Source organism: Peromyscus californicus, unplaced genomic scaffold (assembly GCF_007827085.1).
Source record: "Peromyscus californicus insignis strain IS unplaced genomic scaffold, ASM782708v3 Scaffold_22__1_contigs__length_63687245, whole genome shotgun sequence".
NCBI lineage: Eukaryota > Metazoa > Chordata > Mammalia > Rodentia > Cricetidae > Peromyscus > Peromyscus californicus.
Genome location: NW_026294525.1, coordinates 7,752,739 through 7,769,469, shown reverse-complemented (window position 1 = coordinate 7,769,469; position 16,731 = coordinate 7,752,739). Strand labels below are relative to the sequence as shown.

The 16,731-nt window shown below is 45.0% G+C and overlaps 1 protein-coding gene and 1 long non-coding RNA gene across 5 annotated transcripts in view; one reads left to right on the top strand and one right to left on the bottom strand.

Moving 5' to 3' along the window:
• Positions 1 to 16,731, bottom strand: part of Prkn (parkin RBR E3 ubiquitin protein ligase) — a 1,215,691-nt gene that overhangs the window by 182,099 nt on the left and 1,016,861 nt on the right. For 2 of the 4 annotated variants that reach the window (XM_052750832.1, XM_052750833.1), the window contains exon 9: positions 12,517 to 12,666. In XM_052750832.1, coding sequence (XP_052606792.1) covers positions 12,517 to 12,666 — 150 coding nt within the window. Of the gene's footprint in view, positions 1 to 12,516; positions 12,667 to 16,731 lie in introns of those variants that run through there. The other 2 variants (XM_052750835.1, XR_008221125.1) reach the window with 2 other exon arrangements.
• LOC128118305 (uncharacterized) lies at positions 13,312 to 16,624 on the top strand. The gene is made up of 3 exons (XR_008221143.1): positions 13,312 to 13,570; positions 13,911 to 14,058; positions 16,465 to 16,624. It is a non-coding gene; the product is annotated as an uncharacterized LOC128118305 (long non-coding RNA).

Here is a 16,731-nt window from a genome sequence, read left to right as displayed (position 1 = left end):
TGATTAGATAGAAATTTTTGTCGTATATATATATATATATATATATATATATATATATATATTTATTTATTTACCACAATAAAAATAAAGAAGGAGAGAGCAAAGGATCCTGCTCTGATGATCACACCCTGTAATTCTGGTATGTAAGGTACCAAGTGAGAAACAGAGTGACATGGATGAGCCAGGATGAGCATCAGGACCAGGAGGTCATTTTCCAGAGCCTCGTGAGGGGGAAACAAAGAAGATGATGCGGGGAAGGAAGGATGGAGGATGTGGCCAGATGAGCAGGTAGGAGGGCCCAGCTCCCTCGGGGTTTGCTGTCCAGGAGGGAGGCTAATGGAAAACAGACCAGGAGGAAAGCCAGGGAGAATGCAGTGGGCTCCTGCCGACAGAAGATGTTAGGATGAGGGACTAAACATATAAGTCAATGAGATGGAGTGCAGCTGCCTGTGTCCCCAAGAACCCCTGGGCTGGAAAGGTGAGAGAGTCTAGCACTTAGAATTCTGGGATAGGAGCAAAACTCAGACCCACATTTTGCAAGAAGGCTTGGGAACATTTCCGGCTGGCTGGACTCAAGTTATAACAGTGTGACCTTTCCTCTTGCTGTGCAGAAGTGATTTGTTCAAATATGAAAATAAAACCTAATATCTAAATAGTACAGTTCCTTTGTGATGGTCACACTATCTGACAGTGTTTTATGAGATATACATCCACCTTAAAAAAATATTCTGTTCCCTACAACTTACTTTAGCCTATGAAAAGTTAGACTATGCCATTTATTTAACAGACTTTTCGACAATGAGTTACTTACCACACATAATCATAAAACACAACTTATCTTTCCTAATTAATCTTAAACCCATAAAATATGTCAACAGAAGCTTCAGAATTAAAAGGGTTTTTACTATAAAAATACACTCTCAGAAATGCAATTGAGCCCTGAGGCAGGACCAGCAACAAGTTTTCAGGACTAGTGTAACTCTACCACCATTAAAACAAGTTCTCTCTGCAGCAGACAGACGTGATTACAGAAAATAACAACCGGCCCAAGTGCAGAGGGTAAGTGACCATGGAGCTCCAAATGGGGCATCTATAACATTATCCCCACACCTAAAGTTCAAGGAACATGATGGATGGCGAGATGGAAAATGTAAGGGATAGAGGACCAGGGTGGAGGTTTCAAGTGTCTTCTGGGCATGACCAGGATGGTGCACCTATGAACACTCACTCACTCTCACTCTCTCTCTCTCTCTCTCTCTCTCTCTCTCTCTCTCTCTCTCTCTCTCTTTCTTTCTTTCTTTCTTCTTGGTTTTTTGAGATAGGGTTTCTCTGAGTAGCTTTGGTGCCTGTTCTGGAACTTGCTCTATAGACCAGGCTGGCCTTGAACTCACAGAGATCCATCTGGCTCTGCCTCCCGAGTCCTGGGATCCACCGCCGCCCGGCACACCCATGAACTCTTAACAGCTATAGCTGCCTGCACAGGACCACACAGGTCAACAGCCCGGCACGGATGCAGGGAAAGGCTCACAAGTCACCATCTCTAGTTGACGAGTTACAAGTTATCAATGACTTCCAAGGGAGGGTCAGCGTTCTTCAATGACAAGTTCCCTGATAGATTGAGCATGCCCAAATGGTCAACCCTACATCCATATAATCAGCATTAATTAGATTCAATAGGCATACATAGATACACACACACACATGCATGCAATAATAAAATCATATTTTTAAAACATAATTGAAACATGAATTAGAGATGGGGATGTGAGAGATGCAGGGGGAAAGTTGGAGGTGGGAGGAAGTGGCAGATATAATTAAAATGCATTGTGTATGTATGAAATTCTGAAGAAAAAGTACCAAAAATACAAGTGAGACAAACATAGCATAAGATTTGAAAATCATTTATCGGTTCTCCACTACAAGGAAAACACACCGGCCCACTGGCTTTGAAGCTGAGATCTCACAAGCTCATTATAGTTAGTGGTATGCCACTTAGCACTCTGCATTAAAAACATGAAGGGAATGATTTGAATCTCAAGTTGTTTCATGAAACACCTGTCTTGGAAAATGCAGCACACGGAAGGCGGGTCCTGGGCTACGGAGCTGGGAGGATGCACCCGCAGCATTCCACTGGTACAAAAACTGCTTGTGTATCACAAACTTCTAATCCCACAGAAAGTGACCTTCTTTGCTCCAGTTTGACTCAAGCCTGATAGTTACGTGAGCACACCTCTATCCATGCGCTATAGTTATGTGATCATATGTCTGTCTATGCGCTATCGCTCCATCTCCAGTCAAGAAAGAAAAGCAAAAATGGAGTAAGTAGCCTTGGTTCTGGGACACGCAAGGTAGAAAGGGACGCCACAGTTGGAACAGGTGTCAGAAGGTGGACCAGGCTGGCCTTGAACTTCTGCTCCCGAGGTCTCCATCTCCCAAGCCCTGAGATTGCAGACAGGTGCCACCACAGCCACCTTTAGGTGGCACCGGTACGTCAGCTTCATGCATGCTAGGCAAGCACTCTGCCCACAGGGCTGCAACCCCAGCTAAGATGAACTTTCGAACGAGGGCAAAGTCATAGTTCCCAGAGACATCAGTGGCAATGTGGGCTGGCGAGCTGTGCAGTGTGTCCCCTCCACCAAACATGCCGAGAGCCTGAGGCTACACCCGGTCTGGAACTTACCAGACAGGTGGCTCTGACATAAACTACTCAGAGCTCCTGACAAATGAAGCGGCGACCTGTTCCTCTCCTTGTTTAAATATTAAACACAGAGACCCCTTTGCTGAACCCATGTTCTCCATGTTGCAATCCTAGCAGGTGCCAAGGAAAAGTAAATTTGGTTGCCACCTGCTGAATTTACTGTTAGTGGCACTTGCACTCCATCCCCAACAACCCACGTTGCATGATTCATCCTAGGTTTGCAAAATGCACCAAGTCCCTGTCTCCCTAGGCCATTCAAACTGGCCTGGAACCCTGATAAAATTGCCTCTGCCTCCTGAGTGCTGGGATATGGTGATATTTTATTTGTATTAAAATATTATTTGTATATAAATAAAGTTGCCCGGGGGGTCAGAGCTATTAGCAAGCCATAGGAAAGCAGGGCAGTGGTAGCGTACGCTTGTAATTCCAGCACTTGGTGGGCAGAGCTGGGTAAGTCTCTGTGTGTTCAGGGATGCAGCCATTATTGGATACACATGCTTTTAATCTTAATACCAATCATGGAAAACCTGGAGGCCTAAACAGACAGGCTGTGAGGAGGCGGTCATGTGGTTGGGTTTACAACCAATGAGAGGGCAGGACAGGAACTCTGTATAGAGACTTTGGCACAGGGGTGGCTCTGGTTCGGAGAGGTAGGACCACCGCAGGAGGAAGGGTAAGGTTTTAGCTCTTAGCTCTGACCTCTTGGCTTTCTTCTTTGCATTGGTTCTGTGTTTATCATTTAATAAGAAGGTTGGATACATCTACAAATGGCGTCCAACGTGGTGGCAAGAGTTTCCACCTAAAAACTGAGAAAAAAAAATTCTAAAACGGAGCTAAAAACAGTTCCTAATTGTCTCTCTCAAATGAGCGGCAGCTGCTGGTTTGAGCTACTGGTGGGTTCCTAGCGTGCGAGCTCGACCTGCCTATGGCGGGAATGAGGCCTCTGCAAGTGGCACTTTGAGCTGCATGGTGGATTTAGCCTTTGCTGGTGCAGAGCAAAAGGGGAGGTTTCTGGGCTACATGCTGCTTGGCTAAAAGCATAGACCCCCGATAGCTCCCAGAGCTGGCGGTAAACCATGGCCATGTTGGGAAGCTGAGGTGGGTGGATCCAGCAGCCACAGCTGCTGCAGTTTAAGGCAATAGATTCACAATAAGACAGATTCAGATGTAATAGTTTACAATGTGTGTAAAAATATACGTAGGCTTGAAAGAGACAAAAAAGATGATATATAGAGTTATAGAAACAAATACATAGTTTTAAAAAATAAAGTCTTTAAAGAGACAGTAAAGGTAGTATAAAAAATAAGCCACGTAAAAATGGATATTACACAGAGAATCTGCATTGTGTTGTCTTTGGGACTTTTAACTGCAGAAAAACATTTGATTGTAAAAGCTGTTGAGTTATGCCAAAATGTATATTTTAAAGGTACCTTGACTTCAAAATTTGAATATAAGGATATGTTGCTTTGGAAAGGAGACTCTGCTTTTGTTCCCACAGAAAGCCAGAGGCTATGGATTTGTTCCAGATTAAGACACATCAGGTTTGACCAGCCAAGACCCCCTGAAAGGTCTCCGATGACACCATGGCCCAGATGATCCAACATCCAGAATGGTTTGAAGGCAACTGGCTCAGACGATACACCCTCATGGACTATTCCATAATCCTAAAATTTTCTTTGTTTCCCCATAAGATACAGCGCCCCCCTCCAGCAGGAAGTAGTAAGAGAAGCTACGCCCAAATTCCCAAATTGTATGTAATTTTACTTTGTTAAGGTTAAAACCTTCCTTTTGGAAAAAAAAAAGGGGGAAGTGCTGTGGAATGTTCTGTATGGCAAATGTGTCGCTAATTAGTTAATAAATAAAATACTGATTGGCCATTGGCTAGGCAGGAAGTGTAGGCGGGACAAGGAGGAGAATAAAGCTGGGAAGTGGAAGGCTGAGGCAGAGACACTGCCAGCCGCCACGATGACAAACAGCATGTGAAGATACCGGTAAGCCACGAGCCATGTGGCAAGGTATAGATTAATGGAAATGGATTAATTTAAGCTATAAGAACAGTTAGCAAGAAGCCTGCCACGGCCATACAGTTTGTAACCAATATAAGTCTCTGTGTTTACTTGGTTGGGTCTGAGTGGCTGTGGGACTGGCAGGTGAGAGAGATTTGTCCTGACTGTGGGCCAGGCAGGAAAACTCCAACTACACTGGGATTCCAGGCACACAACACCACACCTGGCCTGTCCTACCTTCTTGTACTCCAGATTTCTCTTGTTAAGCACAACTGCAGAGGTCAAAGTGTTTGGAGTCAAGACAGGGGAAACTTAGGGATTGCCAGGGCTCCCTCCTGGGATAGTTATCCTCCCCTTTGTCCAGGTCAGCACCGTCCAGTAGAATTTTCTTCAGTGACCAAAATAGGCTGCATCTATATTGTTCACTACAGTTGCTATCTGTACCATGTGACCACTGAGCACTCAGAATGGGGCTCCTGTCAGGAGGTGAACTGTTGATTGTACTTCGGTTTGATGTATAGAGCAGCCTATGTGCATGTTGAACAGCACAGCCCTGGAAAGAGGTCAAAGCACTTCTTCATAGGCCGAGCATGACAAACATGGCTCTGGCAGGCCTGGCCCTTCTCTGTTCCCTCTGCCTTGCTCAACGGTTGCATTCCTAAAGCTAGCCACCAATGTCTATTCCCTTATTTGGCTACTTCCTCCTCTTGAGGCTGACCACCAAGGTCCAGCTATCAAAGTATTGAAGTCCAGCAATCAAAATGGCGACCCTTATTAATATGCCCAATCAAAATTAACCAACTCATCCTAGCACGAGGTTTCCCTTTTCCCTTTACAAACTGCCATTTGCCTCTGGGTCACCTCTGTCTGCTCCTCTCCATGCAGAGGCAGTCCTCTGTCCCTCTGGGGCAAATATCCCTTCTTCCCCTGTCCCTTGTTCCTTGTCCTCCATCTCCTGTCTCTGTCTCCTACTCCCGCCCCTTGACCCTCTGGGGCAAATAAATCTCCTTTGTGCTCAGAACTTGGTCTTGGGGTGTCTTGTGCCTATTTTGGTCCTTTCAAGCACCATCAAAATAAACCCACAAATTCAGCAGTCTCTTAGTGGAGTCTATTCTGGACTGCTGTGAGCTCTCTGGGGCTCATAGAGCTAGACCAAGGGCCTTCAGTCAATTTGTGACCACATTGACTTGCTAACATGTTAATCAGAGACCTGGGTCTTAACATTTTGAAAGGATAAAATGATTTTATACTTGTGTTAGCTCTTGGTTGCTGTGATAAAATGCATGATAAAGAGAAGTCTAATGGAAGAAAGGGTTTTAATTTCCCTGTGTTGTGGCTTTTCGTCCATAGCTGCATGACCACACCGTTTCTAGGCACTGAGTGGAGAGAAGCAGCTTACCTCAGGGCAGGGGTGGGGAGGGGCAGGGAAAGAGAGGGAAGAGGGTTGGCCTAGGAATAAACTAATCCTTTTCAAAAGGGTGCCTCGAGGGACTGTCTTCCTGCAACCTGTTTCCACTTCTCAGGCCCATTCATCTACTCATCTACTCATCTATTCATCTACTCATCTACTCATCTACTGATGTGGTCTGTGCCCTTCCACCCAGTCACTGTCAGCAGAAACCCTAGCTAGGCCCCGAGCCTTCAGCACGGGAGCTTTACAGAAGAGAATTCATACTCACACAGAACAATTGTTCCCTTTATTTTAACAAAAATTGACTAGAGACAAGTAGACTGGCCAGACCGGTGCTGGATTATAAGTATACTCTTCAAACCACAGAACGCTGTCTTTCGAGGAACGCTTGTCAATTGACAAACACTTTGCAGAGGAACGGTATTCGGGAACCGGCTTGTACATTTGTGAACAGTTTCTTTAATTAAAACAAACACTCTCCCAAGCTTTCTATCTTTGCACTCCAAGCTGTCTTGCAGGCACAAAGTCTAGCAAGACTTACTTCCAATCTGCAAATGAGCCAGTCTTAGAGTTGAAATTAGATTTTTGGACACATGTCAAATAAACAAGGAATGCATGTTTTTTTTTTTTTTTTTTTTGACATTTCCTAGCATTGATTTTGTTTCAAAAGTCCTTTTTGATGAGAAATGTTTTCTAGATTAAAAATTAACATATCAACACGGAATGGTTCTACTTGTGGCGGTTATGGCAGGGGAGGTACAGCAGAGCCTGGACTTCCATGTTCATGGTCTACGTTCAGTCATCCTGAGGGATGCTCATCTTGTCTGGTGTCTCCTTGAACACATCATGGTGTCAGCCACATACATTTGGAGTCCAGATTTTAATCCCAGTTCTTTAAGAACAAATCCAATATAGTTGACAAAATATTTTATTATAATTTATGTATCTTCATAAAATTAAACTAGGATTTTCTTAAAGAGCACCAGAGGAAACCAGGCATGGTTGCACACGCCTGTGGTCCTAGTGAGGATTTCTTTGGTTCCATACTGAGTTGAAGGCCGACCTGGGTTATATGAGAACCTGTCTCCCAATCCAAGCTGCACCAGAATGAAAGCAGACAGAAGGAAGAGCGAAGAGAACAGCCCCCCTTGTCCTTACATTAGTAAACACCGGCGTCTGCCTGCTTTCATTTCTAAATGTAACGTGCTGATAAAGGGCTCTCTATCTCACTGGCTAATTTCAGCTTGAATTCAATCAGAATTTCAATCATTGCATCATCACTCACTCCTTTCCTGTATAAAGACTGAAAACAAGGTCACACTCTCATCTCACTGAAATCCCCTATAGCACATTTAGTGCTGCTGGTATTGAGTCGGTCAGAGTCACCATTTTCAACATAGATACAACATAGGCCTACTCTCTGTTTTTAGGAAGCTAGGTTTGATGAGGCCTTTACAACTTGAGCTTACACATTGTTCAGACCCGTTCTGAGGAACGCAGTGCATGAAGGTGTCCTTGGTTAGGAGCATTCAGGAGGGCCCGTGTAGATGAGGGTCCAAGGCGCACACTCCACTGCTCCCCTGCAACCCAGATCTCTGCCACATAGGCAGATCTGTCAAAGGAAGGGGATTGTTGAGTATCTAAAGAAACTCCCTCTCCTTTCCTTAGCAGAACATGGTTTTAAAAGTCTCTTGTTTTTGTTGTATTTCTTTTCAGTTGTTATTAAATCTTGTCCTTGGATTTCTAATTTAAAATGGAAAATTGTTCTTTCAAAACCAAGTAGTATTAAGAAAAAATATCTCCTAGACATAGTCCAGTCCACAATAACACCAAACAAGACAAACATGTTTGACTTATTGGGAACTCAGGAGTTTCGCTCTCACGGCTTCCTTCATGCAGGTCAGTGAGACAGTGTATTTCATATTTTGTCACTATTTCCAGTATTAAACATGTCAACATTTTGCATGGGAGCCATAAACATTAGTGAGGTAGTTTGATGCATTGTAAGAAGGCCACAGGAAAGAATAATGCATCGCAGGAATTCTGCAGAAAATCAATTAATGCTCTGATGAGCCATGGTCAAAGTACGATCAAAGGCCTAGATGGGAATAAGATCATGTTATTTGATTCCCAAATACATACTTTGTTGAATTCTGGCAATGTAAACCGATTCTGTGCTTGGTAAAAACTAAAATCTCAGTGCTCCCGAGAGTAAGAGATGTCATATGTCAGCATGCACAAGCTCTGCTTGGCTCGGAAGGCAGCCTTTGATAGGTGATTTCTATAGTACTTCCACATTCCTCATCGACTTTCTGTGGATTTCTACACATATCCTAGGAGCGTATTAAAACACCGTGTTATGAAAGTACATGAAGACACTTAAACACTTTGTGAAGATATCTGCATTATTGAGCCACTCATTCATTTACTCCATGAACTCAATTTGCACGTTCCATATAGAACCTCAAACACATGATTTTACTGTGGAGAAGAATGTAATATCAGGACAGAAATACGGAGCCAAATAAGCAGTGTACTGTTTCAACTTGAATCCTAGGAAGTGGTACCTTCTCTCAAATCATTCTTTACCTTAGTAATGAATCTGCCATGAACCATCACAGAGCTGCCAGCCTATTGCCAGATGGACCTGGACCATCACATGTTCTGGGATATTTTATCCCACTGTAAAACCTGAGACTGTGTTAATAAAATCAATCATGGATCAGGGGGCAGAGCCAGCAACTAGTTGACAGGAATTAGCCCAGAGAGTATGGAGAAGCCAGGAAGACAGATAGAGACACACAGGAAGGAGTAGGGAAAGACTTGGAGTTTCATGGTCTTTTTGGTTTTGGATGGCTGAAGGGACATTCTCTTGCTGGGTCTCTGGCTAATAAGGAAGCTCAGCTGGTTGCTTCTCGGCCTCTCTGAGCTAGCAGGTTTCACCCAAACATCTGACTCCCGAGGAGTCTTTATTGGTAAATCGAATGATAGAGACTTAGTTAAAAACTGCATTTGGCAGCAGCAGCAGAGCTGGTGCCTGTGGGACTGGAGATCTCCCCAGGCCACGGCCTAAGTGGTGGGGCCCCTGATTGTGGGCCACAGGGCTGCACACGGTAGTAGTTAAAATATCAGTAGATTCAGGTGCAGCTGCTAAGCCAATGAAAATCAACAATCACCTGCACAGAAAACCTTGTTATACTGTGTTAGGTAATGCCCACTGCTACTTGGCATCTGGTGAACTCAGTGACAGAAGGCAGAAAAGGTCAGGGAATCACGTTTTCCAATGGACATGGATGAGAGTTTGAACAACAGAGTCCTACATACTAATCTTACCATCTGTGTTGGAGAAACCCAAGTCAATCAGAACACCCTAGTCTAGTTTCTTCAGATGGAAACTACACAGTAGTAGTCATGGGCACACACAGGTCAAATGACTAGCCGGTTAACATCATTGTTAGCCTGGAGCTCAATGCACAGGTGGTGTGGCTGTGAAAATGGGGCTGTGGCATATTGTGATGCAACTCTACTTAATTTGCAAGTTCCACAGCTCCAACCACAGTGTAAACAAATGACATCATTCCCAAGAGTTAATCAGGAAAAGAAACCTTTTCAGGAGTAAAATAATGGGTCTAGGATGCAGATCTCTCCTGTAGATAGGACTTGATTCAGGGTAGATTCTAGATTATGTGAAAGACTGGACCAGATGAATGTTCTGTAAGCAATTTTCCTTGAATACCAAGTCTTTTAGGTAAGTGTTCAATGGACATTGATGAAGCCTTTGATGATTATCTTCATTACTGTTCTATTGCTGTGAATAGACACCTTGACTAAGACAACTTACAAAAGAAAGCATTTAAAATTGAGGGCTTGCTTAGCTTCAGAGAACCTATTTCAACTGGGTTAATGTGCTTTTGGGAAAGTTGGGGATCTGAAGCAAAGAGGGAAGATGAAGTCAATCTGTGTCTGCCAAGAAGCTAAAAGCATGGGAACCAATGGAAGCTGGAGAGAATGGATAGACTAAGGCAGTCAGGAGGGGGGGAGGGAGAAGGGAGGGGGAGGGGAAGGACAGAGGGGAGGGAGAAGCGGCCTTTGTAAGCTCATTTTTCCTTTGTTCTCTTTTCAACTTCAAATTGCAAGTGAAAGTAGTTTAAAATACACCCATGAGTTCTTTGATAGTTTCTTTCATGATAGGGTCAAGTTCTCCATCTTTTGAGGGTAGGATGGATCTCCTGGGTAGACTCAAGTGGAAGTGATGATCAGGGACTTAGAGGAGTAGATCCCAAATAGGTGCTCTTTGCTCTCTTATGTGGGTCACATGCTCAGAGAAAAGTTAGCTGCTATCTTGAAGAGAAACAACCAAGAACAGGGCCCTGTGGTGAGGGGCCATACCTTCCAGCAACAGCCAAGGAGGAACTGAGGTCTTTTGCCTCCAGATGTGAATGGAGTAACTGTCCTACCGACAGAGCTTCCTGCTTTAGCCAAGCTCTCGGACAGATGTTCCCATCTGGACTACAACCTCATGGGACACCCTGAAGCAGATCCACCCAGCCAAATCTTTCATTGGTGACTCCTGGTCCTTAGGAGCTCTGGGACATAATAAATGCCAGAAGAAATTAATGAAGTTTTGGGTCGTTTGTTACGTAACACTAGCTAATGAATACAACCCAACAATTCTACTCCAACAACAAAACAGAACAAGTAAAATTAAAACAAAACTCATATTACCCAGAATTCCTAAGGCCAAAGGGACACCTGAATATAGCTACTTTCTTTGAGGTAAAGTTTGTCCCCAAACTCAGGTAATCCAAAGATGCTGGAGCCATTCAAATGATCTCTAAAGCAATTTCCTGGGCCAGTGAGATAGTTCAGTGTGTAAAGGCACTTGCCACCAAGTCCAAGACTCCTAGTATACAACCCCTCTCCCCCACAACTCACAATTGAAGGAGAAAACCGACTCCCACAATTTGTCCTCAGATTTCCACACATGCATCCACCCAATAATTACATAAATTTAATAACATTTTTAGAAAGTAATTCTTCACTGTTTGGAGTTTAAATACATAGGTTACTCATGACATCATACTGCATAAAAGAAAACAAAAACCCAACTCAATTATAACATGAATGCTTCCAAAATAGAAAATGACTAAAATCCTTCAAAGTTCTCAAAGCAAAGTAAGAGACAATGCAAAAACCAAATCAAAGAAAAAATTGTCCACCTCATGAAAAATATTAAAATTCAGCTTTATAGACAGAAACAACATTAGGACAACAGCAGACAGACGAATCAGCCATCCGTCTAGAAGGGGTGTAACTCACTTGAACAGAAAATACTTGACAGGATTCTGATCCCCAAATGTGGCAGCCAGCTCAGGCCGTTGGCAAGTGTGTAGACTATACAGTGATGGAGACTAAGGCTGGGGAGTGTGGTTTGAGTTACATGCTTTGATTTGCACGAGGACAGCAACATTGCTTATTGTCATGCTCATGCAACTGTGATTATTAACCCAGAGCTGCCTTTCGTTTGCTTGTTCTCCCTTCGGGCACCATGGCATCTTTCTCCTCTTCCAACTTCTACTTTCTCGGTTGCACAACCCTAGCTTTGTGAGCCACAGCAGAGAACACACAGCGAGCTTCACTGAGCGCAACAGATGCTGACACATGAACAAATGACGTAACCAAAAGTTAGGCCTGGGTGCTAGGACTCTGCTAACCACACCCTCTTCCAGAAACCTCGTCGTGAACCTGCAATCCTAAAAGAAACGTTTCCCATCAAAATTCACTAGCATCTAATAAGAGAGCCCACCTTTCTTTCTTACCCAGTCTGTCTGAGATTTAATACCAGCATTAGCATTCGTTTGTCACTTGAACCTGTAATTTAGTGAGCATTTGGAGACTGGAATAGCTTCCCTTCCCCTTGATGGACATAGGCAAGGGTGGGACCTGCTCGGCTCGTCTGCTTGACCCCTCAGAACATTCTTTCCTCATTCTGCTTCCCTACAGGCATCATCAGCGTGGCTTATTCCATTTCAAAATGCTTTTACCCCACAGTCGCATTTTGGGTTTTTCTGTACTAATCTTCATCTTATTTCTGGAAACTCCAAAGCAAACGGGGTCGCTCAACAGCCTGGATGGGAAACTCACTTCCTCCTTCACTTTTGCTTTATGTAACTGAGGAGACTTTCTCTCCCCGCTGCATCAGCTGGACATCACAAGGAAAGTGTAAAGGTCTGGCATGGGGGTTCAGCACATCTTAGAGTCCTACACAGGAATGAAATTTTTTTTCCTGTACATCAGTTTAAGTATGTCTGAGGCCAAAAGGAAAATTTGAACAGTCTTAGCACATCCACAAAAGCAAAGGAGCACACTACCAGGGACCCCTGGGTGTGGTCAGTACTCACCCCACAGCCCAGGCCGTTGCCTCCTTCACAGGTGACTTTCCTCTGGCCCTGTTCAGGCAGCAGCCCAGCTCCGCAGCCAGGACGGGGGCACAGCACGCCCCCCATCTGCAGCACACACTCCTCGGCGCCATACTGCTGGTACCTATTGTACTGGAAGAAGTGGAGGGCGAGTGAGCTTTGCACAGTGACCCAGAGCTGTCTGAAACGAGTTATTTCTGCCCAAGCTCCCAGTCAATGAACTCTGACATTGAGTTCTTAGCTGGATTCAGTGAAGGACGTGCATTTGGTGGTGGGAGTGTACGGCGGGGTGAGGGGTGTGAGGATGAGGTTATGGGGCAAAGGTGTGATCCAGCACAGAGGAACTTTTCCAAACTCAAAACCAAGATGAATTAGTTTGCAGCCAGGCATGGTGCCAAATGCCTGTGATCTCAGCACTTGGGAGGTAGATGAGGGAGGGTTGGGTCCTTGGGGGCTAGCCTAAGACACAAGAAACTTTTCCTGAAAACCCAGGAAAAAAGTGAAGTATTTATTTTAATTTTTTTTTCTTTAGAAAACAGATTTTCCTCACAAATCTAGTGTTCTGTGACATTGTGCCCATAGATTGTACTTCATATAACTTTAAGGTAATATGTCTATATAGTAAATGGTGGACAGTATCCATTTTTAAAGGCAATACATATGCTTCTATTTGAGATTTAGTGAGGTTTTATAATCATTTAGGAAAAAACCTCACAGTTGCTGACCACCTACAACTTGGCAGTGGTTTGAAGAAGAGGAGTACCACAGAGCATTCTCCTGTCATTCTGCCTGGTTTCGTTCCCACCAGCTTCATTAAAACACATAAAGCTGAGCTACCACGGCACACACACCATTTGCTCCAGCCCCGCCAACACTATGGTTTCTAGAACTTCAACTCCAACCCCATCCTCACCCTCAGCAACCCCAAGACCTGCAGGAGAGAACTCAGGCCAGCCCCTAGGTGAAGCTAGAGCTTCCTGAACAGGAGTGAAAGGTGACATAGACTTCACCTGGACCAGGAGGAAGGTACAAACAGGTGTGAGAGGGAAGATGGTGGGGAAGGGACCTGGGGGAGGGAGAGAGCAGCCCTGGGGATAGGGCTTGATCAGAAAAGTGTGGGTCTGTGTGTGTGTGCACATGTGTACATGTGTGTGTGCATAAGGAGCCACTCTTATGTGGGAGTAAGACTTCCGAAGATGTCCTTTCTCTTTTCCCACAGCCAGGCAAGGGCCTAGGTCTACAGCACCAGGTCTTTCCTCTGGTTTGGGACAGTCTCCTGGCCTACCTACCCACCGTGGTTGGAGAGACACTCTCAAGGGAGGGGTGGGGGATCCTGAAAGCTCTGCCACTCTTCCCTTCTTCCTGTCATCCTGCAGCCCTGGGGGCGCTTAAATCTGGCATCCTGGAGATAGGTGAAATGTCCCCTCCCCACATGGGATCCTGGTCTTGGAGGTGTAATTCTGGAAGACCCAGGTGACACCCACTTTGCTTCTGTCAGGAGCCCCCTTCGCAGCAGCAGAATGGGTGAGTAGATTCACTGAGGTTCCCTCCTTCACCTCTGCTACCACTGCGTGTCCAGGGGTCCTTCCTGGTCTGGGTTTGGGTGGGGATGACTGGGATCACTCTTCTCTTAGGTCATTCACTTAGCACCCTTTTTGGGTATCAGATTCCGAGGCCCCTTCTGCCAGAGTTCTAGGTTGTTCCCCAAGGAGACTGTAGTTCTCTGTTGCTGAGAAAAAACACAGACCAAAAAGCAACTTGTCTGGCTTACGAGTCACAGCCCATCCTTTAGTGAAGCCAGACTCAAGCCAGAGCCTGGAGGCAGGAACTGAAGCAGAGACCCATGGTGCTCACTGGCTTGCTTCCTCTGGCTTGTCCAACAACTTTTCATATAGAGCCCTGGCCCACCTGCCTAGGGATGGCACCCCTCACAGTGGGCTGGGTGCTTTTACGTCGATCAGTAATTCAAAAAAAAGCACCACAGACATGCCCACAGGCCAGAGGGATGGAGGCAGTTCCCCAGTTGAGGCTCCTTCTTCCTAGGTGACTCTAGTTTGTGTCAAGTTGACAAAAACTAATCAGTGCTTAGTGCTGGTTAGATGTACCGGATGTTGCACAGCTACAACATCTGGGATGTTGCACAACTACAACATCTGGGATGTTGCACTCCTGACTTCTTGTCTGAGCTCAGATCCCTGTAGTGGTGTCCCCAGCCGATGGAGGAGATCTGCAATTCCACGGGAACACGGTACTTCTGAGTTACTGTTCTGACATTATTGGGTCACTTCAGCATCTAGACTCAGATCACTGAAATGGATTTGCTATGTTATTAACCAATTTATGCAACCTTTGCCGAGAGTCTACCCTACATCCTTCAGACACTCCCGAGAGTCCAATTTGAGGACAGAACACTGAACAAAGCCAGCAGCTCTGTCCTTATCTGCGAGATGATCACCAGAAACTGAAAGAAAAACATGTGCAGCATTTTGAGGGGCGATGAGTGAGGGGAACAGGAAAGAAAAGGACAGGCTCTGGGGAAGACCACCATCACAATTATAAACAGTGGCTGGGAAAAGCCGCACAGACCAGGCACACTTAAGCAGATATCTGAAGGAGACATGCAAGTAAGCCTGTGGTTCCTTGGGAAAGGAGTTCTGTAGACAGAACAGTGGATGGTACAAAGGTCCTGAGGCCACATATACTTGGCTGGTTTGAGGAACGCTTGTGAGAACAGTGGGCCTGAGGCCGAGTGAGTCAGGGGATACGACAGACGGTGAAGGCAGAAGGGTCACGGGATCCAGGATGTTTGGGTCCCTGGTGGCTGTTGTCAGAACTCTGGCTGTTCCTCTGAAAGATATCAGAATCCTCGGAGAGCTCTGAACAGAGGAGTGGTATGACTTGACTGATGTCTTAAAGGCATCTCTCTGACTGATATCCTCAAAATAGACTCTAAAGGGCACAAGGGAGGCAGGAAGCAGAGATGCGTTGCCTGAGCTCTTTTTGGCAGTCAGTGTAAGTGATGATGTTGGCCTGAACCAGGGAGGTGGCGTGGAGGTGGGATCAGTGGCTAAATCTGGATATACTGAAAGGTAGGAACTGTACAATTTTCAGGCAGATTGCTTGGCTGGTATGAGACACAAAGAGGAGTCAAGTTTGAGTGTGATGGATTTCTCTTAGAAGATGGGGAAGGAGGTAATATATTAGAATGAGGCATAGGTAGGGGGTGTGTGTGTGTGTGTGTGTGTGTGTGTGTGTGTGTGTGTGTGTGTGTGCGCGTGTGATGGGAGTACAAAAAAGATGCTTTACTTCTATCACACTCATGTTCAATTCCATCACCTTAGACACAAGTAAGTGGGAATGTTGTGTAGCTCGGTGAGGTGAACGGCTGAGTTAATTTAGAAGGTATAGGTTGTGGCTCTAAATTTAAAGTGATCAGGCCTCTCCTCTGCTTTCTTACTTGTCTCATTCCATGGAAACAAGACAGAAGACCTGGACAAGTCTCTTCATGCACATGCTAATGATGTCTCCACACAGTGGTGTGCCCAGAAAAGGTGTCTTGTCAATGATACAGTCTAAGAGGACATATTATAAGCAGGTTTTCATTGGAGAGGGCTCTCTGGAAACTAAGCTATGTAGTTATTAGTGTAGGAAACGAAGGGATTTCATTGAGTGGTTATGTGGTTTATGTAATTGAAAGACTGTATCTTTTCTCTCTACCCATATATCTGATAAGAACTTTACAACCAATCCATCTCAGCCCACTGCGTTCGTGAGATAGACCCTCCCACTGTGGCCCAGGCTGGCCTTGAACTTGAGGTAGTTCCCCTGCCTTGGCTTCCCAAGTGCAGGGTTACAGGTACTAGTTAACCCCAGCTCTGTGGCCCCTTGTTTCTAACTAGATATTCTCTCCTCTCCCCCTTTCTCTTCTAGGCAGATTTCTCTTTAGTGAGGGGCTTTGTCTGAAGAAGAAACTTTGGCTGGTTAGAGTTTGTGAGACTGGGCAAGTGACCTTACTACAGATCCTCTACATCCATTCGGTGTTTTGTTTTGTTTTGTTCCTGTAGAGCTCTGTACTGAGAACTTGGGATGATGTCTTACCAATAGTTTGTATATGCCATAAGAACAGAATGAGTTAGTGGACTTTATTAAGCTTCAAGAATTCAAGAATTCTAATAAAATAATAGCAATGGGAACTAA